The sequence below is a fragment of the Aplidium turbinatum genome, chromosome 6 (assembly GCF_918807975.1).
Source record: "Aplidium turbinatum chromosome 6, kaAplTurb1.1, whole genome shotgun sequence".
In the NCBI taxonomy this organism is placed as follows: domain Eukaryota; kingdom Metazoa; phylum Chordata; class Ascidiacea; order Aplousobranchia; family Polyclinidae; genus Aplidium; species Aplidium turbinatum.
The window spans coordinates 12,724,659-12,751,058 of record NC_137477.1 but is presented as its reverse complement, the minus strand read 5'-3'; the positions used below and the strand labels follow the sequence as shown (position 1 = coordinate 12,751,058).

The 26,400-nt window shown below is 37.4% G+C and overlaps 1 protein-coding gene across 1 annotated transcript; it reads right to left on the bottom strand.

The window, feature by feature from the left end:
• Window positions 1-6,881: 6,881 nt before the first annotated feature.
• On the bottom strand, window positions 6,882-25,452 carry LOC145771840 (neuronal-specific septin-3-like). The gene is made up of 8 exons (XM_082583572.1): window positions 25,259-25,452; window positions 19,457-19,579; window positions 17,146-17,227; window positions 16,686-16,823; window positions 14,593-14,710; window positions 12,983-13,081; window positions 12,047-12,195; window positions 6,882-10,015 (listed from the first exon to the last, which is right to left on the bottom strand). The coding sequence occupies exons 1-8, from the start codon at window positions 25,353-25,355 to the stop codon at window positions 9,730-9,732; spliced, it is 1,092 nt and encodes a 363-aa protein (XP_082439698.1). The 5' UTR covers window positions 25,356-25,452; the 3' UTR covers window positions 6,882-9,729.
• Window positions 25,453-26,400: the final 948 nt, after the last annotated feature.

The window sequence follows — 26,400 nt, the reverse complement described above, 5'->3', positions numbered from 1 at the left end:
CATAACACGATTTTTAAAGAAGACAAATGGCATATTATTACCATCGTAACCAATCAAGGCCGCCTTATCGAAGAACGTCCTACTATTTTGGTATTCAAAAAAGCAATCCTGCTGTTGAGAACTCGATTTAGCGGGAGAAGACAAGCTATATCCCTTAAGGGGCTGAGTGGGCTCAGTCACATGCACAGCCTGATCACGATCCTCAAACACGTTAAAATCAGGAGACACGATACGCCTCTCACAACCACCTAAATTACGTGTAGCTGGGCGATCAGCAACTAGCGGCGCAGAAAACTTTGAAGGGGGCAAAGCATTACTGCTAATGGCGGCCCCGTGACCTGTACGCTCTGGGGGAGGAGTTCGGTTGTAATTTGCAGACCTTGGCTCTACAGCCTTCGGAAGACCCTTAGCCGCGGCCCCGAGACCTCCTGAAACAGCTGGAAAACATGTGGATTGTACAGGTCCACTTACAGATTGAACAGGCGTCTGGAAAAGGTTAGGTAAATTAAACTGCGATTGATGTTCACTTCTGGAATGCCTAGAAGAGCCCTTCCTAGAGCTACGCCGGGAGCCCAACTCAGAACGATATTCAGCTAAAGCTACCTCCTTACGTTGTTCAGCCCTCAACTGAGCGTCTTTGAGTGCGAACTCAGCAGCTCTCGCTTCGGCTTTCGCGGCAGCCTCAGTTCGTACGGCCTCAGCTCTCGCGGCGGCCTCAGCAGCTCTCATGGCAGCTTCAGTTCGTATGGCCTCAGCTCTCATGGCAGCCTCAGCAGCTCTCGCTTCGGCTTCGGCTTGTATCTGGAGCTCCTCTCGTCTTAGCTGTAAGTTAATTTGTGCCACTATCCGTGACGAGCTCTCAGACATCCTAGTGCTTACATTTGAGGCGCTATCTTCAGGATGTATGTCAGCATCCAACCTATCTGAGAACTCACTTTCTTTTTGTTGGAAGTTATTTTTTAACGAGTTAAATTCGGGATCTACCCTATCACGAAGTTCTGCTAAGATTGCAGAGTTAAAAATTTTACTCAAGAGAGCATGGAAATGCCGTAATTCCTCTTCTAAAGTAGATAAGTTAGATCGAAAAATTAACAGTTCCTGCTTATCACTCAAGGAACCTAGGGCCACAGAAAGTTTCCCAATTTGAGTCAAAATATCCCGTCTAAGATGCCGGGCCTCTCGAACTGACTTAGCCTCATCGTTAATGGGTCCCTCCCCAGAATGGCCTGCCCGACCGCAAAGAACATCATCAGGCTTAAACTCAGTCGAGTCGACGGCGGTCGAGTCCCTGTCACCACCGAGTGTAGACATATTAAATGTTAGAGCTAAATTTAACAATTAAAAAATTAAGTTACACAAACACACAAAATTACAGTAGTTATAAAAAACTTAACTGCAAAGACCGTAAAAATACAAAAAAGAATTTAAATGCACGATACCGTAGCTGTACGAGTATGTGAAGTCCAAACGTCCACAAAACTTGCTTGGATTCTTCCACTTGAATCTTCAAGCACAGATGGATTGCCTTTAATCTTCTTTCTTGCCAATGAATGTCAAAGTTATTTTTCTTCTGTACCAAACTGAGAAGAAATGTCTTTACTTTTTAGCTTAAAGTTCTTCAGTTGCCTACCGAGAAGAAATGTCTTTAATTTTCTTTGCTTCTTTAGACTACCAACCAACAAGATCTTCTTTTATTATTTCTTTGCTTCTAAGTGCTTCTTAGCCTACCAACTACAAACTTCGTCTTTTATTTTTTCTTTATGTGCTTCTAGTGCTTCTTGGCCTACCAGCTAACAAGAACTCGTCTTTTATTTTTTATGGTCACAGCGGTAAACCATAATCTCTTCGTGGGAAAATTGTAACGTAAGATTCCCAAATCCGTTCGTCTGCATGCAATGACCCAAAAATAAACACACTTTCGAAACGTCTATTCAAAAGTGTATTCCAGTAAAATTAGCCCGAGGCTATCGAAATGACTGGTGCAACGCCGTACACCTAAAAACTGTCACTACAATACAAATTACTTGGATAAAAGACGGAACTTTTGTCCAGCTAGCAAGCACTAAGCCAACAGTTAAATGTGCGGCCAACTTTCAAACAATCATTTTACGAATGACCAGAATAGATATCAATATCTCAAATTCACGTAGAAAGTAACCGTGACGCAATAATGAAAGACAATTATGAAGTCATTCCAACAGGTGTTTAAAGCTGATGTAATATTTCCTGTTTAAACAGGCCCAAACAAGTCCAAACAAGTTTGACACAAGTCTATGAACGATGGTGCAATTTTGGCACATTTTCTAGCAACTTCCATGACGTAATATTCAGTAGACTTGAACGGTTTTATATGACGTTTGATTTGTACAGAGATTGGCCGTAACAAATATATTTCTGCAGATCATGTTACCTGAACTAACGTTATCGCATTTTAACTTTCTTTTAAGATAGTAATGGTGTTTTTAGAGATGTTTCAGTGTAGTAAGGGCCCAAATTTGAGATGTTTTAGTATAATAAGACCTAAATCATCTTTTTTAATGAACAAGTACACGCAGTGAACTTTAGAAAATAAAAAAAAACTTTCAAAAGTCTGTTATTTGGCCCCCCTTAGCCCCCCCCCTTAACACAGCACTGACGACGACCATGCCGTTACTTCTGCAGGCGCAACAAGAAGCTTGGTAAACAGATACAGTGCATGCAATTTGGAAAGAAGATCGGAAATCCTCAACGAAGATCTTATAGTTAGAAAACATTACATTTTATTGTCATTGCCTCAGTACATATGTAGTTTTGTATCATATTGTTAGCATACATTCAGAGCCGTTGAGGACAGTTTGGGCCTGGTACTATTGAGATCCTTGGTCCCCAAATCAAGGCACTTCTAAGAAACACACACCATATCCAAAAAATATGAGGCGTTTTTTTTCAAAGTTTCCTGGCGCTTTAGAAAAATTACAGGTCTATGATATTATCCCGAGCCGGCTCCAAAAGTACTTCATTGACCCCCATATTAACACCACTGCATACATTCATTCAATTTTGCATAGACTCTTTCAATTAACTTTATGAAATAGGTTACTTTCTGTAAGCTATTGTAGCGGACGCGGTAGTTAGCACGCGCGCTCATATGCAGCCGTCCGTGCTGACGGCGAGATTCCTGGGCAGAACCGAGATCAGAACTGGCGAGGAATGACCAGGACACGACAGTCTTCTTCATTGTCTTATCTACCGACTGGCTTGACGGAACAGTACTTGACACAAGATAGTTTTCTTTAAGACTGCGTTGTTTATTAACTTGACTACTAGTTTCCGAAGAACAGAATCCAAGTATAGCAAAAAGAGGACACCGAACTATTGACAATCCCACTACCGAAATACTAGCATGCTGGCGTACTACATTAGGAATTTCATCACAACAAAAAGAACTTCAACTTTGAGGAAAAGAAACTTCGTTTACGACTGCATCTTCCAGAGAACAGAATTCTGCATATTACATTTCACCATTTAACATTCTCGATTACAAATAGAATAATAGCGAGTCTGAGTTGAACAATCCTCGAATCGTCTCGAATAGCATAGTAGAGTCTAGTAAAGTCTAGTATAGCAGTACGTAAGTATAGTCGAATAGCAGTCTAGTGAAGGATCATAATTGCAGTTTCTTAAAAAGAACTCTGGTTTAAATTGGAGAGGCGCATCCACAATTCCACAGGCATTGCCGATTCTACATGCGATCATCTAACGTAATACAACGGTAGATTCACTAGTCGATGCAATACAGTGGTACTGCGATTCAGGCGAAGTGCAAAGATTGATTACAAGGCTGCATTCCGAAAGTACGTGGTATTTGTTGATTGGAAAGGAAGATTCTGGAATACGACCTGACGTCACAGTGACGCGGGTTGCGTCAGAGAAAATTAGCTCTCGGGCGCCACACTATGTTCCAAAGTATGTAAGTACAGTAGAGCAAGGTAATTTGTTGCAACCTAAATCTCGCGATAAGCAAGTCATATGTTTCTGATAGACAATGGATGTTCGAGTAGGTAGCCACTTTAACAAGTCGAAATTCTGCCACTGAAATTGACTAGAATGAAACCGCCAACCAATCATAAGCTACGGTTTAAGTGACGTAAAAAATGGCGAAAAGAAGATCATAGAAAGCAAATTAAGTGATGGATTTTTTGTCAGCTGGTTGGCTTAGTGGTTAGGGTTAGGGCTAGAAAGTAGTCATTTCATTGACGCGTGTTCGATTCTCACAACTGCTATTGTTCTTTTTCTTCTGTAATTACCAAATAAAGTTTAAAACAAGCATTAACTCTCTGGATGAGTGCTAGAAGGGTCACAATTGGACGGTAGCCTCTTATAACACGTTCTGATTGGTTGGCGGTTGCATTGTAGTCAATTTCAGTGGCAGAATTTCGACTTGTTAAAGTGGTTACCGTTCGAGTAGCCTAAAATGTCTGTAAACGATATGTTGATACCTGACTAGAGAAACTGAAAGAGTGGAACAATTCATCTCAAAGTCGCTTTCCAATTTTTTCCAGCATTTTGTTGACTTGTAGGAATTTTAGAGTCTGAGTTGATTGATGTTAATAGAGGACTTTCAGGAAGACGAAATCACTTACTGTGTCAGGCCCTTGTGCTCTCAAGATGAAATCTGCCAATTGTTTTAATGGTGCAGTACGGAATGGCAGTTTTTGCCCACTTTCAAGTGACAGCAATAGATGAACAATCTGTGTAGTGTTAGTCTAAGAAACTTTGGCTTGTGGCACAACGAGAGTAATTTTCGATTGATTGATGGTCAGATTCTCGGTTGTAGATTGAAATCTGCCCACGATTTTAGTTTGCCAAGATGATGTCGTCATTGTTGGAGATAATCTAGAAATGTTTTAGTGTCCTGGCCGAAACTATCTTCGAAGTGATTCCACGACGTTGCGCGATGAGGTTTAGGCAGGAGATCCGGTTATGTGTATCTTGTATGGACTGTGCTTGGCAGGTCGTAGATATGGATACCGTACTGAAAAATATTTGGCTCCAGGACTGATTCTTATGCAAAACAATCTCTACATGTCTATGTCTGCTTCTCTATGAGCTGCCGGTGGTGAGAATTAAGCTTCTGTTTCTGACAAGTTGTATAGTTATGTGGACCTATCCGAAAGCAGACAAACACCTTGCATGTAAGACCACGATGCCATGCATGCACTATTATTGGCAGTTGTAATTACAACTGTACTACAACTACTATACAACCAATGATATAAAAAGAAGAATCGGTCAAGCAAAAGCGTCATTTTGGAAATGCAAGGAATTTTTAAGAGGAGAAATAAATTTACAATTAAAACTGAGACTTCTATCTTGTTACATCAAACCAGTCATGTCATATGGAAGTGAAAGTTGGACCTACAGCAAAGAAATTCACAAAAAAATTAATGCTTTTCAACTCTGGTGCTACAGAAGAATATTAAAAATATCATATAAAAAACACATTACAAACGAAGAAATTAGGAAAAGAATTGGAGTGCAAGATACATGGGCAAACGACTTGGCAAAACAAAAGATGAAATTCGCGGGACATATTTTGAGAGGATCGGCAGGACAGCTACATCAATTGGTTATTGAAGGTATGGTGGAAGGAAAGAGGTGCAGGGGAAGAAGGAGACGAACATGGGGAGATGACGTGATACAGTGGGCTGATTTGTCAAGCATTGGAGAAACAAAAAGAGTAGCGGAAGAACGTGACTTGTGGAAGACAGTGACAGCCAACCTCCGGATCGGAGAGGGCACGTGATGATGATGAATTACAACCAAGACAGCTCTGGCCTTCTTTATAACTGCAAAGCAATCCTCGATGTTTCATTAAGCGAAGTAATCGAAGTAAAATTATGTTCAAGAGCTAAATAATGCTGTGAAAACTGCTGACATATACATTTGTAACATTTTATTTATTTTATGAGCAAAAGTTGAGATCTACTCATAAGAAGATTTCTAATGATTTTACGTGCTTTGTTCAGTAGTGAAGACATGCAACCTATGCCGCAAGTTGATCTGCCCGACTGCTCATAGAATCAACGTGTTTCAAGATGAAGAGATGCTGATGATAAATTAATATTTTAAGTGATCTGCCGTGGTAATTTGACGGGTGACAAATAGCATTTGTAGCCTACACCGAAGGATTGTATGAAATTCATTTAATCAACAAGGAAGATTGCACTTATAGCAAAAGTTGATTCATCAAGCAAACATAATGACAAATTGTAGTAGGCTACACTGTGTTAATCATTTTGGTCCAAACATAATATTCAAAAGCAGTAGCGGATCTTGAAAAACTTATTATAACGCAGCAAAATTTCTAAGAACAAAGAATGCAATATAGTTGAGTTTGAAAGAACTATTTCGATTTTTTCGCTATACTACATTTTTTCGCTTTTTCTGTATACTTTTAAATCACTACACATTCCAAACGTTGATTTTTTAAACACTCGCACTGATCGTTTGCACTTAGTCTGTTTTATTGCAATCAACTGTTATACCGACGTAAATGATGGCTGGAAGTGCTGTGATATGATTCTTATGAATTGACATTGTTCAATTCTGCCTAGATCTGCACAAAGACGGAAACAACCACATTTCTCAGTGAAATTGCATCACGCTTGACTGACAAACTCTCTAACAGTTGTTAACTTAATTGTACGTTTTTGTCATCAATCTGTAATTAATAAGAAAAATATATTTGATTTCGATGTATGCTTAATATTATGTCGGATTACTGCTTCATCTCTAGTATCAGTATTTTTTAATTAAAACGTTGTTTTGGCATAGTTACCTTTTGAATTTAACTACAGTTTTAATATCACGACATTTCCCATACAACATCACAACAAAGATGGCGATAGCAGTTATATTTGTTGGATGAAGATACTTGTCAAAATCATGAGCAAAATGCACTGTTGCCAGTTAAAAATTGTGACATTTTTGTTTTAAACAGCAACAAACGGTACAATTTTATTAGCTGGCAAAATCAATCAACAAAGTGACATTTTCTTGGTTATTAGGAACACAAAATAAAAAGCAAGATATTATAAACACGTCAAAGACATGATTTGATAAAAAAAGAAAAACAACAATAAGCTGCCTTAACACATATTTCGAAAATGCAGCTACATTGCTACCATGAATAAAACTTATTGTAATCAAAAGCAACTGTAGTTACTAAATCTTCGACATTACTGCTGCAAGTTTTGTCACCAGCATCTGCAATCAAGTTTGCACTGAAAAAACTAACGTTTTCTGTACCAACGAGAGCAAAAGTGTTGCTTATATTGCCTAAACAAAGTGATGCAGTCTATCATTAAACATGGTTCAAGTGTTTGGATCTTTTTGACAGGGAAGTTCAAAACCAAAGGATTGCAACCTGGTATAGAAGAACAAGGTGATAAAAAGTTGAAAAAAACTTCTACCTTTGCAACTTTCATAGCATTTCGGAAATGGGCAATTCACATTTTCTGTGTTCTTTCCATTACAAAACAATGGATGCCAAATGGGGGTGTCTTCACACTAAAATTCGTGCAGAAAAAAAAAACAAGCTCATCTAGTTGAGCTACAAACCTGGTCTTGTTGTGGCAATTAATGCGCCATTTTTGCTGAAAATGCTTGCAGACCTGAATCAAGATTTAATATAAAAGCCAATAAATAGAATTAATCATGCGACAATATCACATGACTTTGAGAGGCACTGAAGGGTTAAAAAACCAGCAGCAGTCACCTGGTGTTTGATTCTTACCAAAATCAAAAATGGTAAAGCTTTGTGGCAAGAACATGTGTTGAAGGACTTTTCGGAAACAAAGAGGTGTTACTTGAAAAGGAAGAGTATTGCGCTTTCATGTTACTTTTTTCTAAAGATTCAATAAAAATAATGTGAAAATAAAACGTGGAAACATTTGAACATAATATACATTCCGAAAAATCTCGACAAAAGTAACATTAGAGTAACGCTTGGTAAAGCAATATTGACGTAAAAGAACGTTTACAAAACGAAACAAATCTTTGGATAAAGTGTTCGCATACAACGAACAAAACTTTAACTTCTTGCCTGTAAAGCGATAATTCGGTGTCAACGAGTACATGCCATTCCTGTGATACAAAAATCCGCATATTGATTTATATGCTAGGCTACGAAATAATATCAAAACTTAAAAGGTGTTTTGACAGAAAACCATCAGTTTTGTATCGAAGTAAAAACGCGTTTACATTTGGTCGCCTGAGAGGATATCGGATGAGACAAGGACGAATGTGAAAGAAGTGCTCAAATCCTTTATTTTGTCCAATTTTTTGTAAACACAAAGTGAATAACGGTCACCTTAGAAACAAGGCATGCAACAGTAAATTGCTTGCAACGATTGCAACCAGCAAGAGCAAAGTAAACGACAGCATTGTTTGCGTTTTTTAGATGAATCAATCGATGTATAAACTGCAACTACTTCTATTAAATTAAAGGAATGAATGTGAGCTCACAATAATTACACAAATAATATGATACAATCCGTACGTCACAACAGCAGCAAAATACAATTTATTAACGTTGAAAACGAGCAGTCAATATTCTAATAATAACAATGAATTGTTACTCAACCATTTTCAATGAATATCTCTCACGGTTTAACGAATTCGGCCATATAAAGCTGTTTAAAACGATAACAAGAAACATCCAACTCATCACACATAACAACCGTATAGTTTGGCCCCAACACAAAGTCAATTGTCTGTTGTTGGTGATATCCCTAGGCCTAAAATATCAGGTGCGCTAAGAGGGTTCTAAGTCAGGCATGTTTCTGAATACACCGGATGAAATGCTGACGGAAGCTGGTGCTTAGTTTGGTGTAAAGTAGCGAAAAAAACAAATATTATGAGGCAACTTGAACCAAAGTGACTTGCGCCTCATCAAGGCGACATAGTGCAGAGTCATTGTTCAAGACCTACCCATGTAAACTTGTTAAGGTATAGGTGTCCCCCATACTCAGTTGCTGAATTCGGGTAATAAGAGAAACTTCTCATCATACTAAACCTTCAGAACAAACAAAAGTAGGGTGGCCAGTTCCCTTCTCTGGGCTGCCTTTCCTGTTGCAATCACGCCAACCCAATTTATTACACCCTGGGTAGAGATGAGCAGTGTTAACAATCAGCTTAAGCCAGGAGTCGAAACAGGTTTGCATTATTACAAAGCCAGCGTCTTATTCACTGCGCCATCTCATCGCTCCATGTGGAAGTATCAACGGTTGGGATGAAGGAAAACAAAAATAAGTACAATGTCACATTGTGTCACAAGTCAACGCATAGGACGACGTTGTGTAACACAAGCATGCGCAGGACACGAGATAATCGCTGCTTTAACGCTGCCAGCATTTCACTGCCTGCTTTTCAAAAACTAAAATTTGATGTGAGTCGGCATCAAGAGACAAAGAAGCTGATTCGGAGGATAAAGTTTTCAAAATATTTTCAAGGACGTTTGAAATGAATAATAAAAACAGTAACTGCTATTTCCAGCAAAGGTTTTTCAAAGCAGCGCTTAGTGTAATGTTTTGCAAACAAATGAAATAGAAATATTAACTTAAAGATGGGAAATGTACAATATGAGAGCGACAAACGGAACCTGTTACATCCTTACTGCGTTTGGCGCCAAAATCATAATGCATACTGGTGAATGCAATAAAATCGGTCAGGTTCTGAATGGCCTTACTAGATTTTACTTTCTGTAATCGGTTGAGGTTTTTTGTTATTGCCTACATGATTGGCAGCTGGTTTCATAGGGGAATTTTTAACAGGGGTCGTATGATTTGAGACATTTATTACAGGGGTATGTCCCCCATTCTTCTGGCTAGTAGGGGTGCCAACATCACTCGGCGATGGAGGAGCAGAACTGACGGAGTCAAGAGGTAATTCTTTTAATGTTTCCAATCGCTTGTGTCGATATAATTCGTAGTGAACTTGGGCTGTCACTTCTTTCAAGTCTTGCAAATGAGTCCTGAAAACAAAAACTTCCATCAGAAACAAAATCTCGCTTATTCACAGAATAACCAAAACAAACAAGATGAAATAGAAAACCTACATGAACTTCATCAACAAAGCTGCTCTGATAAGGCTTGCAGTAAAGTACGCTGAAGCTAAACCGATTTTATGCATCAAGCATGGCGGCACCGTATAACAAAACAACAACAAGCAATTGATGACTATCTCTAATGTTTTAAATGCGCAAAAGTTAATCTTCAATAAAAAGTGAATCGACTGTCATCACAAGATTTTTATTTTATTTGTTTAAATTAAATCAGTTTGTGACACACAGAGTGAACGTCCAAGGGTAACCTACATGTATGATAGTAGTTTCATGATATCAGACTATGGATTGGAACAACCAGTTGCTTATTGCCTATATATCAGCTGTGAGAAAATGAGGCTGCAGAGAGTATTGCTTTGGGCTACGGGAAGGTATCATCAATACCGAACTGATTCAAATAATCTCAAACTATTAAGTAATGATTTATTTATTGTTGCTCCACAAAAGTTGAAGTGATTTGCACTGATTTTAGTCCATTTATTTTTAAAAGTTGGTTTGTAGGGACATCACTCTCTTTCACTTGTTATCAGATGCACAATGGGACTTCATTATTACCCGACTTATCCTCACTATGGTATGTAGTAATTTACACAGTCGGTAGCGCTTTTAATAAAGTCTTTGACATGAACCGACCTGGAACCTATCCCAAACCAACCGGTCCTGAGAAAGCGACAACCGCTCTGTCACTGATCTGGTTAGCCGAGCTGATTCTCCCCAGAACGTTGTGCACCAAGGCTTTTAACAACTAAAGTTGCCTTCTGTTCCTTGTGAAACGAAAACAATCAGCCACCAATAACCAAAAAAACATGGTGCAGTTTGTGGCGATTGCTCAATATCACACCGAGCGCTGTTAAATTGATAGCTGGTCAAACAAAAGATGGGGCTCCTGAGCAAGGTATTTTTAATAAAATAAAAAAAATACGAAAATGGCTTGAAGTGTTGTTGCCGAAAGAAACCTTCAAAGGTTGCGCAAAAACCGGTTAAAACCCACACGACGTGAAGAAATGAGTTAGTTACGACAAAAAAACAAGGGTGGGTAAACTTGTTCAATAAAAGAGTCAAATGCAGAAAAAATACAGAGTATAAACACTCGCGGGCTACAAAATGTGTTGTGTCAGTAAAATAGGTAAACAATGCAAGGTTTGCATGAAATAGCTTAACATAAAAAAACACAATATTAGGTGTTTGTTTGATTTGGTAATCTTTGAAAATTTGGACCATGTTTGGTTGAAGTTGAATGAATTAATTAATTTTCCCAAGTGTTCATTTGTTGGGATTGCACGATGTTTTTACTTTACAAATTTCATTTCAAAAAATAAAAATTCACAACAATATGGCCTGCTGAATACAGAAACGTCTTTTACACTTTGGAACCTTTCTCTTAAACTCAATTGTAGTGTGGCATTAACTGAAATTTTTAGAGCCATGTCTTTTGCATTTTAATCAGTTCCTTTTCCAAACCACACGTGCTTGTAACAAACTGTTGGCAAACTGGACAGCCATATCACTGACCACATTGACGTTGCTTGGATTTACAAAGATGTCAAAGCATGGTTTTAGCTTCTGCAAATCTGGCTTGAAACTTCTGTAATTTTTGCAATTTAGTTTTGTATTCTTCCAATTTGATCTGACCTTTCCTCTTCAGGAATCATTTGTACTCATTCTGACACTGAGAAAATGACAGAATGTTTTGTTTTAGAAACTTACAGCCGTTTAAATTGTGTCTGATATAAACTGTTGGGCGTTGAGTTATAAAGTCACTACACTTTCTCAATTTGGGATATCATTAGCCTACTCAGCTAGAAGAGCCACAGAAGGTATGTTGGCAAGCCAAATGAGGCTCGTGAGACGCAGTTTGCCCACCGTTGGCTTAAAATTTTCCAAGACCCAAACAGAATTCTCTGCTGGCCAGTCGAAATCAAAACAAAAGAACCGGTTTACCTGATGACCATATTTCGTAAATGAATAAACTCGCAATGCGACTCGTTTTCCACTTCAACCACTCCCCAACGCGTTTTCCTGCCCAGCACTGTCTTTGTCCCCACCTGGTGGCTAGATGTCGAGCCAACAACAGCGAAAGGAAGACGACTCTGCAAAAGCGTAGAGTGGCATCGAGATTATGCAAAAGCTATAACGTGGTTGTCGCCTACAGCTGGTAGAAAAAAATATAATCATGGCGTCTGTATAGATTGATTGAAGAAGCACCATTTTGAAGTGTCAATTGTGACATTTTCTTGGCAAGAAAAGTTGTTGTTTTGATGCGTTTGCAACGACAATATATCTCATTGTGCTGCCAATTTCGTGCATAGCACAGTGAAAAAAATAAAATAAAACTTCGATGTGAATGAGAGCTTAACATTGGCATGGATGTACACGTACATCTTTGATTTTGAACATGAAAAGATCATACAATGTACATCACAACATTGTTGTTGCTATATTCCAAGCCCACAAAATCGTGAAACTTCTCACAAAAACCTCATTAATCTTTCATAGTATGTCATTTGTTTAATAAATGCAAGCAGACGTGGATGAGACTGCGCAAGTAAATTGGCACGAAATATGCTACTAAAAAATTGTCTCATGGTCCCACAACCGCTATATAGTGCGAAATTTTGCATGGCACCGAGACTGCAATGATGAATAGTCTAAAAATAATCGTGAAAGGAGGAAGTCATTAATCAATATTAATCAGGGCAGTTAACCATTTAACACGAAACTAACCAGTAATTAGAGAAAATTACCGACACTTTTTTTGCATGTACTTAATGTTACAACCTTTGACTATATCAGTCAAACACAAAAGCAGAATCATTGGATTAGCAAATAACAAGAAAGGTTTTTAAAAACAAAACATTTAAAACCACTACAATTCACCTGCAAATTTTTGTTATTTTCCTTCTCATCATCATCGTGATCGTGGTTTTCAATATCCGGATAAACTCTGATGCCGTTTTCCGCCAAGTCCCGTTGGATCTGGAAAAACAACAATTTCACAAAGTTTCGTGTATGTATCTACCAGTTTTGTACCAACTCCAGTGAAACCATCTGTTTAACTTATCGTGATTGAGCTATTACAAATCTAAAAAAAATCATTTCTGCTTCAAAATTTCGCTATCAACATATGGTTTATTTGACTTGTATCGTACACTCATAAGCTTGATACATTCGTAAGCTCTTAATAATTTTTTGGTAAATTTTGAAGAAATACGGCGCAAGGACATTTTTTGCATTAAGAACAAATCTGTTTTCTAAAATTCTTGTACGTTTCGTTTTCGGTTGAAGCTCGCAAAGCTACAAAATCAGTTTATACAACCCTAGTGCGGATCTCGAAATGGAAATGCTAAGCTCACAGCGCTTGATAGCAACACAGTCCCAATAGCTGCAGCGCCTGGATGGAATAACGTGACGACAAAACTTAGATTTATTAAAAAAAAGGTTCAAAATTTTTTCAAAAAATGTGTCTACATCTCATTTGAGATTTAGTCGTAGCCTACCTGGATAGGATCAGCATAGATGCAGCTAAAAAGTCGTCATTCTAATGTTACGTCTGTAGTGGTTGAATTGATGCAATAAGCGTTAATGTACCGAACTGAGTTTTTAACTGAAAACCCTTCACAAAACCCAACCCACCACACATAAGGCTAGTGTGCACAAATTCGTAACTTTGTTGACTGGTTTTCAAAATTCGATTTTTGGCGAGCAGTTTAATTTTTGTTAATGCAACATAACTGGACAAAAATTTACCCAACAACGAGATGAATTGAAAATGTAAAGTCATTCTTTGGACCAAACATGTATGCGCCAGCCGCCAACCAGAAGATCTGTCACTGCTAATTGACAACTTCCTTTTCAAGTTAATTAGTTTAGGAGTTATGAGCTAACAATCGCGTTTTTTCTGTCTTTTCAACGTCAAAAAACGTGAAATAGACCACAGAACCTTATTTAGTTTCCAGAAAACGAAACACGAACTGAAAATGGATTGAATCGATGTTTGAATGGACACTTCTCCCACAGAGTACAGCAAAGCAAAGATAACAATCTGTACCTAGGGTTCATGAAACTGCAGAGCAGTTTTGAATTTTACCTCCACTGTAGTAAAAGTGAACAGATTAGTTTTGAATACATATATAGAATTATAATTGTACATTGAAAAACGTCCAATATTTGCTTAGTTTCACGTAGTCTCGGAGCTTAACGTTCAACTTAGTTAGACAAACACTCGCAATAACCCGGACATTGGCGTGTACGATTGCTTATCAGCGACATTTCCGCGACTCAAAAACGAGGTTTAAGTATGAACGATTCGGCGTTACCTTTTAAACAACCACTACAAGCAACACCTAAACCTATTTGAAAACGATTTGATTCGGCATTTTCCAGTTCGCATAACAACTGAAAAGAAAGTAATATTTCCATATCAAGTATGCTTGAATCATACTGAATTTACAACAAGAAAACATTCATTCTTTACCATGTAAACTTACCCTTTCTTTAAAGCGATCTCTCTCTTCCACAGTCAGTGAATCGGATTTGGCGATAACAGGAATGACATTGACAATCTCAACCAACTTTTTCAGGACTTCGATGTCGACTGGTCGGAGACTACAACAGAAAATCATGACGTGTTGTCACAAGGGTCGAATGGATGAGAAGCTCAATTTTAAATCATGTGATGTTAGTTTGACCTTGAGGTAATTTTGCGATTAAAATGCATCGTTTTTGTCCGCAAGAAAGTTCTTTGATTTAACAGGCTGTTGTTAGCATCCTTTACTACTTTTCCACTGTTTCGGGAATCGTAATGAAAATAGTGGCATTGTGGCGTAATTCGCAAATGACGTGTGAAATTCACTGATGTTTGTGAAGAAAACAAACCTGCTTACCTTTAACCTTAAGGAAGCGATAAATATATTTTTTCTGTATTATACTTGATTTAAGTTTCAACTCAAGAGTTATGTTTATTTTGATTTCAGCATTCTTAGCCAAAAAAATCTCGTGAGGTAGGTATTAGGAAACAAAAGCATTTCTTAAATAAATTTCAATTGCATAACTGCTATGCAACCGTGCCTACCCGTGTCTACATCTGCTTACAGACTATGCTTTGACACTTAGGCCAGGGAAATATTATGCTGAAGTACTTTAAGGTGCAGATGGAGGAAACTACTCGCATTTTTGAAATAGTTTTAAGTCATGAAACATGTAATTTGCAGCTACTTTTAGCAATAGGCTTTGTGCTGTCTCAGATTCTACTGAAGCCTTGTGATTGCATGATTCGAAACACTGATGGATTTCGCGAAATACACAATAAGAATTATGTTACGATTTGTCAAGTTTGCAGCAGCCAACGCCAGTCTGATATCACAATTGTTACAAACCATCCCTTGGTGAGTTAAAAAAGCCGATTTTTCATACACCAAGAAATTCCAAAGACGGCGAAATCCGTCATTTTTACATAGATTCATGTAATTTTGTTGTCTGGGAAGTGGTCTTCTAGTTCGAATGACTAAATTCCCAATTGTATTCTAGACTCTTTCCATCAACTTTCTGGCGGTAATTTGCCAAGGTTTAACGAATTCGTTTTTAGCCAGCAAACATTCTATTTATCTAACGTCAATAGTCAGCAAACGTTGTATCAATGTAAAAAAATAATTTATTTGTTGGCTGGGCTATGGCAAAAATCCCCGGTGATACAACTTGATTCAACTTTCCATTCCTTCTGTCGTTTTAAACGTTCCACCATCACTACATGCATGAAACAATAGAGAAGTCTTGGTTTGTCACATTCCAGGACAATGGGTATTGGGGGGGAGTTAGTATTATGGTCACAGCTACTCGGCTGCAGAGTAGGGACCTAAACAGCTTGCATCCGGTTTCAATAAAAATTCATGGACGCATTTACCAGTATTATCTTTAAATAATTTACAGTGAAAAATAAGACAATATTCTCCCGAAAAAAAGGCAAGACACATTCAAAGTCATGGAGATGTTCGACTTAATTGGAAATTAAACTGAAAACGTTTCAAGCTCTTTTGAGAAGGTGTCAATCCCCAGACAGAAAAATCCGTCATTTTCAATGACAGATTTTATGTCTAGGTCGTTCTCCTTCTACAAAATCCTTGTCTTTTGGTGTCTAAGTTCAGCTTTTCAAACGTCAGAGAATCGTTACAGAACATCAATTAGGCGTGAAAGAATTGAGAATTGTCACTGAATAATTCAGACACCAATACGCAGTTTTTAGAATGAACTAACAAAAACAATTGTCCCTGAAGCAGTTCACTTTTCTAGATCATTGGTAAATGGGTCGAGTAGAGTAATGCTTGTTAAAAATTAACAAAGTTTTGATTTGCTCAACTTTATTTCCGGAACAGTTTTGAGTTTTTCTCTTTGACACTTATACAGTATTTTGTCGATTCCATGGCAATAATAAAACAACGAAGTGAAACATTTCCAACATTGTTTGACAAGATCATGAAACGTAAAATCTATTAGCAAACTATATGGTAATATTTAGTTTAACACATACAATTGTAATTAACTTGTTGGCAACATTACAAATTCATCAACTTCATAATAAACTTACGAGTGACCAGTAGGAGGGATGAAATAAATGCAACAGTGCACTCTAGTGTCAGGAATGCGTTTTCTCCTCTTGATCGAAATCTCTTCGTTCAGGTACTTCTCGTACTGGTCGTTGATGTGTCTCAAGATCGGCTGCCAGCTGAAAAGATGAGGAATGTGATGGTGAGTCTTAAACCAATCGATTGCGATTGGGAGGAAAGCGATTTCAAATTTTTTAAAGTTTGTAATCTTCAAAATTTTCAAATCTTAATTTTGCGTTCACTTGTTGCGTCACTCGTTTGACTATTGTTGTTATTTTCTAGCCTATGTCGAGAATAGGGAACATCCCTCCATAACGCAGCATTGTATGTCTTGTTGTTGCTGCATTACCTTATCTGTCGTTTTAATCTAAGGTTTATATCTTATAGATCATGATGCTCAGTGACGATAAAATCAACGAATTGACAAACTTAGAATTTTACCAATTCCTGTTGTCCAGGTGATCCCCAAACCCAGGAGTGTCTGTCACGGTCAGTTTCAATCGAAGACCTTTCTCTTCAATCACTGTTGAAACACAAGTGAATTAATATGTGAATCAAAATAGTCAATAAATAGCCTGTTTAAATACTGAGTGTGCTGCACACTTAAGTGCAATGGATGACATTTCTCCTCGGTATTAGCAATAGGTCGATTAATCTTGCCACAATTGAGTAATGCTGCAAGGCACATCACAAAAAGCCAATTTATGTCGTTGTTTTTTTGGCCCCCTTTCTGTGTTGTCTGATCAGGAGCAGCGCTGTCTGAATTTCGCACAACTGCAACTGCGTTGGCTTGCTATGTTACCCGATATAGCCTTGAAATTACAGTTTTGATGGAAAAAATTTGACAACATTGAAAAAACGCTATGATACACAAAAACCATGCTGCTGCTACGGCAACCGGGAAGACATATTTTCTATCGTAAGCAAGGTTGCTTATACACTTTTACTGTTTTGTGCCATCACAGGATTTAAAGCCAAGCAATCGATAACATTGTACGATATCAATCATGCGCTTAAAGCTAGGACTGAATTACAAGCTAAGTGCTTTCAGCTGTAGTCACCACTTAACCACCATGTTGTACGTAATCCTCTGCTCGTACTGTGTTTATGGTTCAATAAAAACCAACTGTTTTAAAATTAGTTCACTACAAGGTGATGGCTAAATATGAAATTAGCGGCAGTGCGACATCTTCGTGATCCGCAGGAAAGTAAATTACGTAGAAAATAAAAAATTTCAAATTCTTCTGAAACTGCAATGCAATTTAGTCGAAACATCAATGTATGCAAATGATTTAAATTTGAATAAGAAAATATATGTTGGTCTTAGTTGTGCCATACTATCAAATAAAGCACATAAAATACCTGGATGTTTGAAAAAACCAATGATTTAAAGATATCAATCGAATGTCACAGTGAAAAGTCAAAAATAAACAACCGATAAAAAAGCATGTAACCGTCGCCCATTGTTCCATGCATATCAAAAGTAAGGGAATTGTCCAGCAAAACGTTATCTAAGATTCTCTTTATTTTGAACCAACAAAAAAAAGCTGTGTGTTGATGAAAGTAGCGACTGGTTGGACAAGGTTCGGAACTTAGAAAGTTTTGATTCGAAGCTCAATCAGCTTCTGCTGTATCGCATCTGTTGCTGCTCAAACCCTAACACAACAAATAGATTTGCTTGTTGACTTTGCACAGAGTTCGGTCAAAATTACCTGAAAAGAATATTCTCATGAAAGTTATCTTTGTTAAATCAATATCTTTTTGTTTGACCTTTTTCTGGCACTCTGGGAGCCTAGTCAGTGGCGGATTCAAGAGGGGGGTGATTGGGGCGAACGCCCCCAAAAACACAGAAAAGTAACTTTATTCATGGTGTATTTGTAACTTTGTAAGATTGGCTTAATGTAGACCTACACATCATTGTATTTTGTTAAAATCGCCCCTCTCTCCCTCAAGGCTACTTACTAGATTCGCCCCTGAGCATAATCTACCTTTTTACCGCCATGAAGCAAAAGGTGTGAACCTTTATTTACATAAATAGATCACTAATCCTTCGATAATGATGAGTAAATTAAAAGACAGTTCGTAATCACACACAAATTTTTAAAATTTCTTGGAACATTATTGTTTTCGTATTCAATATCCAATATTTCATTACTAAACCACACAAAGAAGAACAAGTCAATGTGTGCTAAGTCTAATAGATTGACGAAAACCTTTCTATCGACTACAAAAGGCATGAAAAAAATCTTTGTTTATTTTCAATATCTCCAGCCTGAATCAATTGACCTGCTTATCGATCACACCTTCTTTGTTCACAACTTGAGTTTCATCTTGTTTTTCTGATGGTAGAAAGCTTTTTTGGTTCAGCAAGACGAAGCAATATTGTTGGTATCGGTGTGATCATTTTGATGTTATCAGCATGAGCAATAAATATCTATGTTCAAAAACGATGCCGCTTGTGCTCAATTCATTCATTGAATAGCAAAAAACGGACAAGGAAGTTTCATAATTTGCGTTTTAAACATAAAATTGATGTAAAGAAACAATGATTTTCTGAAAAGAGGTCTTGCATATTGACCGAACCTTTAGCCACACATGGAGAGTAAATTAAAGACTGTTTTGTCGTCTCTCCAGCACATGACCCGTAACCGCATGATTAACCTTAAAAGGTTAACTTCAAGATTCACCGTAGTGGATGTAATTCTTGACGATGATGCAATGTTTTTTCACGTCAAATCAACGAAATCCTTACCATGACTGATTGATTTAATCTCTACGGTCTTGGGGGTGGTATATTCCTCTTCGGGCATTCTTCTACTGACTTTGGATTTGAAAATCGTGTTAACTAACGTGGATTTTCCCAGCCCAGAGCTTCCTGAAAGAAAAAGAAAGAATCTAATTTGTTTCAAGCAGATCACAGTTGTGTCAGTTTTCTTGTACTGACACTTGACGGTATTAGGAGCATTTTTATGATCTCACTTGAGAGAGAGTAAAAGTTTATTGATTGACTTCAGCCCTCTTGGAGACATGGACATGTTCTAATGAATCACTGCGAACTGTGACAATTCCAAATCAAGTTGCGCCAGGCATGAACTTGGAAGCTAATTGCCATCACGAGTTCATGACAATTTCATGGTCCTGTTCTGTTGTATTTGCCGTGTGGATTGGTCTATTCGTTGACAATTCGGCATCGTTTAATCAATCCAATCGTACCCCCAAACAGTCCTTCTGCTAAATTACCAAGTGAAAACAGTTATAACCCTTGTTCTCTTGTATGTCAATGAATTTATGCCTTGATCCAAAATTTAGCCACGTAACAGAATTGCTAAAAATTAAGGATCAATTGAAATATGGATGATTGAAACTCTAGAATTTTCTATTACAAAATTACCCTCTGAAGCAATTCTGTTCAGTACAAATGCAATAGTGCTACAAAAATATCTAAAAAAATCAAATACAAAAAAGTAGAAAAACCTTGCCAACCAAATATAAATAAAACAACAGAAAAGTTCAAACAGGTCCTCGTTGAGAAAATAACTTGGGCCCAATTCCGAAATGAGAGGCCCAGACCCTGCAAACAATAAACTTCTAGAAAAAATATACGATTCCAAAAATAGGCGGTGTATTTTCATTCTAGACCCCAAAACATTTCGGGCCTTTAAAATGACCCGGGCCTCGGTTCAAGAGTAGCCTACCTCTGCAATAAAGTTACTGAGTGAAAGCAGCTCAAATTGTGCAATTTGAAAAAACGATATTATTTCTAAATTGATAAAAATGTCACTACCCCAAGCATCAAATCGGTCTTTTGTTGCATTGATCAAAAGTCTGCAGCCTTAGCATCAATGTACAATTGTACATACGAACTGGTTTTCTAGCTGAGATGCTGTTTACCATGCCAACGAACTACAGTATAATTAAAGTACAGAATAGAAAAGTGACCAGAAAAAGAAACAACAAATCATCCTGTCCGGTAGTTCATTTGTAGCATTTAGTCAGCCATATGAAATTTTAAAAGCGAATGACCTGAATGTGTGACTGTCCAACGGTGATGATGAAATAGCAGTCTTTCTTTGGAACGGTTATGACTGTGAGTGAAGTGTCATTTACACCTTAATGTACATAGTAACTTTGTTTCCTAATGTCACGAACTCAGATTTGCACTACCACCCCAAATGTCACCAACACCACCACCTTTATCTTCTTATGACAAGGTATAAGTAAATATCAGCACATTCTAATTAATTCTTGCATAAGGTTGGACTATAAAGAGCGTACCCGTTCTAGAAGAAGACATAATAAGCGTATTTAAAGGTTGTCTATAAACATATCTGCGTCACGGTGTCTTCACAACCTATAGTCATCCCATGGTTCATAGAACCCCTAAGCAAAGGGATTTACTATTCATGTATTATTCATAGTCAATGCACGTTTACATTTATGTAAATTGTCAGCAATTGATCATACCTTACCTAAGCTGCTCTCGATAAAAATGTCCAGCCCTCTTAGATAGAAAGCTCAAACGTTTACATCAATTCAATGCAAACATTCTTTATGTTGGTGCAAGAATTTTGCAATTTTTCTAAAATTGACATTCAAGTGCAGATGCGGTTATTTTTTCAATCACGAAAACCAGACATACATACAAGTACTCATTCGACTACATACAGTACCGTATGGCAAGAATAAATCTTTGCATTTACTGTGCATTCAACTCATTACGTCTGCAAGTGCTCATACTGATTGTCCGATTAATGATTTAGAAGGCCGCTCTAATTGGTTGAATAGTAGTTTCTGACAGTTGTCCCAAAAGAAGTCGTTAAATAATGTGATCAAACCATTATAATACGCCAAGACTTCTTTGTTGATCAGAATTGCAAATCATCATCATTACACTTACAATTTTATATACATTTTGGCGTCATGATCTTGAACAACGCCATTTCTTTGGCTAAGCATGTGCATGCCGGTTTGATGTACAATATTCCTTCAATACTCTAATGCTGTAATACCAAGGCTAGAAAAAGAAAATTATATCTTTCAAATACAAAATCTGAAAATTGCTATCTTACATACTCTCATTAACCCAAAGTTTTGTGCTTCAAAACTGGCTTCGTGGGCGTTTTGCCAAACACAATGGACATGCCACTGTGCTAAACATCAACATTGAGAAATTTAGCATTAGTGCTGGTGCGGTATGTGACCTACAACTAAATGCTGCTACATTGATATAAGTTACTGCAGCAACCATAACCTTAAGTTGGTGGTACTCTAGGAGAGTCTAGGCCCAGCTTCTGTAATATAGCTGGATTAATTCAAAAAAGAGTGAAAAGAGAGGAGTCAAAGTTCGATTTCATATTTATATTTTCAACTTAACCGACTTTATTCTGACGCTTCAATATATGGCTTAATTGTTGTAGCCAATACGGTACTGTCTTTTTCGTCCTTGACACATTAATGGCAAACACATATCATATCCAGGGTAGTATTTTCTATCTTGTATCCGTTGGTTGAAGATTTAACATTTAAGTGAACAGAAAGAAAGGACACCAATCATCGAGTCTACCATCGACTCCACATATGCCACAAAGAGTCTTGCCAGAGACACTACCGCATGCTCTTGCGCGATGTCAAACCGACGTCTCATCGAGCGTCGTGCCACGGTCCTAACCACGTGGCTGTGTAGCCGACATGACGAAACATAACTTGATGCGACATATAACTTAGAATGTGGCTAGTTAGTACTTATGAAGTAGACTATAAAATTTTATACCATTCACGAAACTGGTCGATAAACCTTTGTAAACCCCATTATGAAGATGCATTTTTCTGCAAGTTTTGTGTAGCTTAGAGAAGAGACACCACACTAGTTTTCGCACGTTTATATGCAACTTGCTCAACATTACATACTTTTAAAAGACATCCTTCTACTCTTCGATGGTGGTAAATTGTCTAATTTAAAATAAGTTATTTATGGATGGAAAGTAATTAATTATTTAAAAACCACTTCCATCTGTGTATTTATGTGTTTAGTAAGCAGATTGAGACAATAGCCAGCTTATAATTAGCAAATTTGAATACATAGACCTGCGGTATTCTAGAAAAAGAAAGGATATCCCGTATCGAAGGTGATGTAAATTTTGCAGCAAGGGACGTCATTTTTACCCATCTCAAAAACTGAACTTTTCAAGTCGGCGTTGAATTGCATTACAAAGTTGATGTTTGATGCAATTTTAATGTGAACACAAAGTTACTTTGCTTTGTTTCTCGGCAGCCGATTTGTAGCAAGAATTGACAGCGATAGACACGTGTTTCGCCCATTAGGCTGGGCTCATCAGTATCGCACCGTATTCTGCCACAAATTTAATTTAATTCCAGCCTAATATCAGTAATTGAAAATATCAATATGCAAACTTTTAGCTTTCCTAAATCTCGAAAATGCTATTAAAAACAACATTTTTCAAAACAAAACGCAAACCCAACAAACCACATATTTATTAAAATGCTATTCAACAACACATCGAATCCCAGGCACCAGATGCATACTATTTAGCTCATCAATGAACAACACGTTGTTGTTCCGGAAGAAAAGTCAAAATAAAAACCGGTAGAAACCGTAATGTTCAAAATTTCAGTTTAGCGCTGATTTTCAGGACACCTAGTTCTGTAAACGTAGAAATGACAAAAATCGAGTGACGAAGGTTCAATTCATACCGTGTGGAAAAAAGAAGCTAAGTTCCAGAACAATTCTCGTTTTAGTAGTAGCTAGAAAATGTTACTGACAACAATACTTCCACTTCAAGAGATTGCAAACAGCCAACTCGATGAATGAATGAGCGTCAGCGGTTCATAGCTTTCACAAGAATATCAAAGAAACTGCCAGAATGAAGCTTCAAAATGGTATACACATTCCCAGAATAAATTCAATAGTGTTTGGTAGATTGAGAAAATATTTATAATCGGAATGCAAAGCACTGCGTAGAAACTCAAACTTGGAAGCTGTGCAATGTGCATACTTGCAACGTGTACCGTGTAGCCACTGAGGCTAATTGCTCTATTTCCTTTAATTAATCGGCAAAACTTGTCGTGCGTACAAAAAGCTAAAATCAAGCAGAAAAAACACTCATCTCACGGTTCTCACCTACGGTACATTAATTCATTGGTTTATTTGCGTTTCTAACAAAAGATGTTATCAAGTGATGCAATGGAAAAAATTTATCCCACAAAAATAATTTGATATTGCTCAATCTGATGTGAAAAAGGCCTTGTTTGATATCAGTATTATTTTTATGAAACTAAACTGTTGTTTCATCGTTTTGGATTGATCTTTTACGTTACTTCACGATGTGAAACCACAAAAAGGCATTGCTTCAACAATTGGACGTAATTTGAGCGTGTTATAGTTGGAGAGTTGAAACAAGTTGAGCAGAAATTACACAATTTGTTATGAAACGGGATATGAATGATTACACAACATCGGCTTTTAGCCAACAAACGTCGATTTGAGGTAAACGTTAAATGAAGCAACACTTTCACGTCAGATGTCTGGCATGACTCAAGAAATATGAGCTTAAAATTTTTAAGTTGTTCTTAAAAGGAATCGCCTTGCAACTTGATGCATACTTAATAAGTAAATGAGTTTCTTATTCACTGGTTCAACATCTACAGACGTCGAATCAATGTAAAAAGGACTGTTTTTGGCTTGATAAGGGTGACGCCTGGCGAAGAGTTAACTCAAGCGGTGTCTGGATATTAATATGCATAAAGCACTTCCTCCAACCAAGCTGCTTGAAAAAGACCCGTTGTGTTTATGGAAATATAACGTCCGATAACGTTGAACTAAATCAGCAACAACTGCCTATGCAAAAAAACATGCCAATGCTGATTTGCTTTCAAGTTTGGCCTCTTCTGCCCTCAGTTGAACACTTGGCCATTTTTGTAAAACCAGGTTTTGCCCATGCTACTGATTACTGCTTGTAATATTAAACCACACCGTTGGAGTTTCAAAAGTGCATTAGAAAACCGAAGAAGCCGCAAACAAATTAACTTTTTTAATTTTGCAGAACTTAAAACAAAAAATACTCCAGTATTCTCATCCCAACACGTCAATTTACTGTGTTTCCAATATTCGTTGAAAGTAAGTTGTGGCGCAATGCACATTGGATCATGATTCATGACCTTCTCTGTTGTGCTTATGAATAATGACGGTAGTTATATTTCAACAGGGACATTGCACACTCAGAAATAGATTAGCTGAAAATATGAAAAATGGCAATTATCCAACTACAAAAACACCGATGAACTTCTACATACGTTGCCATCAATGTAAAAAAATTAATTGTTTGTTTTGCAGTTGTCCTAATCTCAGCAGGGACAGCAAAACGAAAGTAAACAGTTGCTTTGGCAATGCAACAATGTTGAACGTTTTTCAGAAGGCGTATTGTGCTTCACAAAACGTTTATTTTTTGAATAAGGTTTGATCTTTCAAGGGTGATATTGAGTGTCCACTGTCCAGCGCAAGGCAATTTTTTAAAGTGCAGTAAATTTAGGTACTCACCTACTACCATTATGTTGAATTCAAAACCTTGTCTCAAAGCCTTTTTTCTGATTTGTTCTGTCAAAGTGTCGATGCCGACGTAACCTTCAAGCTTCATAATTGCAAAATCTCCGTCAAGCTAGGTTAGATTCAAAGTCAATAATATGGACACAGTAACGATTTACAGCTAATCAACTATTATGAGATCTATTTTATCAGCCTGTGAATATAAAATTTACTTGATAACATTTCTAAAATAGCAAAGCTTCTTGTAGTTTAATAATAAATTTGCATGACAATGCTTGCTCAAGGTTGAAACGCTTTTGAACAAACAGATTGCGGAAAGTTTTTTTTAACTAATTGTGACAATCATTAACACCTGCAATGTTTTAGATTGTCTTGTCAAGCACACTGTGCGTGGTAGTGACTGTGGTAATTCAACATGGAAGTAACTGTAATTGACCAAGTTCAAACAACATTAGCAAAATAATCTATTGGTCACCTCGTTCATTGACTGCTGATTTTTTCAAATTCCAGCTTTCTGTCTCTATGCGAGTCGCTGCAGCTCTTGCACAGCAATACACAAGCAAAACTAGCACAAATAAAATGGAAATAACATGTATCTAGATTCTAGATCTACAGTGCAAATCATCGTTCTTTTTCGCTTGACTATGCCTCAACAATCGTCTTGACAAACTTAACCGTGTAAGTAAGTTGCTACAAATTGCGTTTTACAGTGACATTTTTAAGTTGTCCTTTTTAGTAGCTTCAAGCATAGACAACGAAAGGCTCAGACAGGAGAATGTTGAAGAATCTTTAATTGCATGCGTGTATGTCAGGGTACGCGTGTGTGTGTGCAACGTGCAAAACATAACTTGCTGCCAAGGCCGGAAAGAGAAACAGCAAATATCAGCCAAAACAGGACATGACCGACCCTTTTGCTTATAGCACAACAAACTGTAATACCAAAAGAGAATACTGTATACGCATTTGATGATAAAAGAAACCTGTGTGCCAGTTCTAAAGTTTCATGACTAACTTTCTGATTCACCAATTTTACATTTGGTATGGGCTTTTCATTTATACTTTTGTTAAATGTAATGCTGAGAACGTTCATTCTTTGGGCGCTTTACATTATTCCACAAAATCAGCAGAACCGCCAT

Excerpts from the sequence above, each read along its gene's own strand:
- LOC145771840 (XM_082583572.1), bottom strand. The coding sequence starts at position 25,355 with ATGAAGCTTGAAGGTTACGTCGGCATCGACACTTTGACAGAACAAATC. Across the intron at positions 19,580-25,258 it reads ATTCAACATAATGGTAGTAG|GAAGCTCTGGGCTGGGAAAA; the intron begins GTGAGTACCTAA and ends TTTTTCTTTCAG. Across the intron at positions 10,016-12,046 it reads TTACGAAATATGGTCATCAG|GACTCATTTGCAAGACTTGA; the intron begins GTAAACCGGTTC and ends TTTTGTTTTCAG.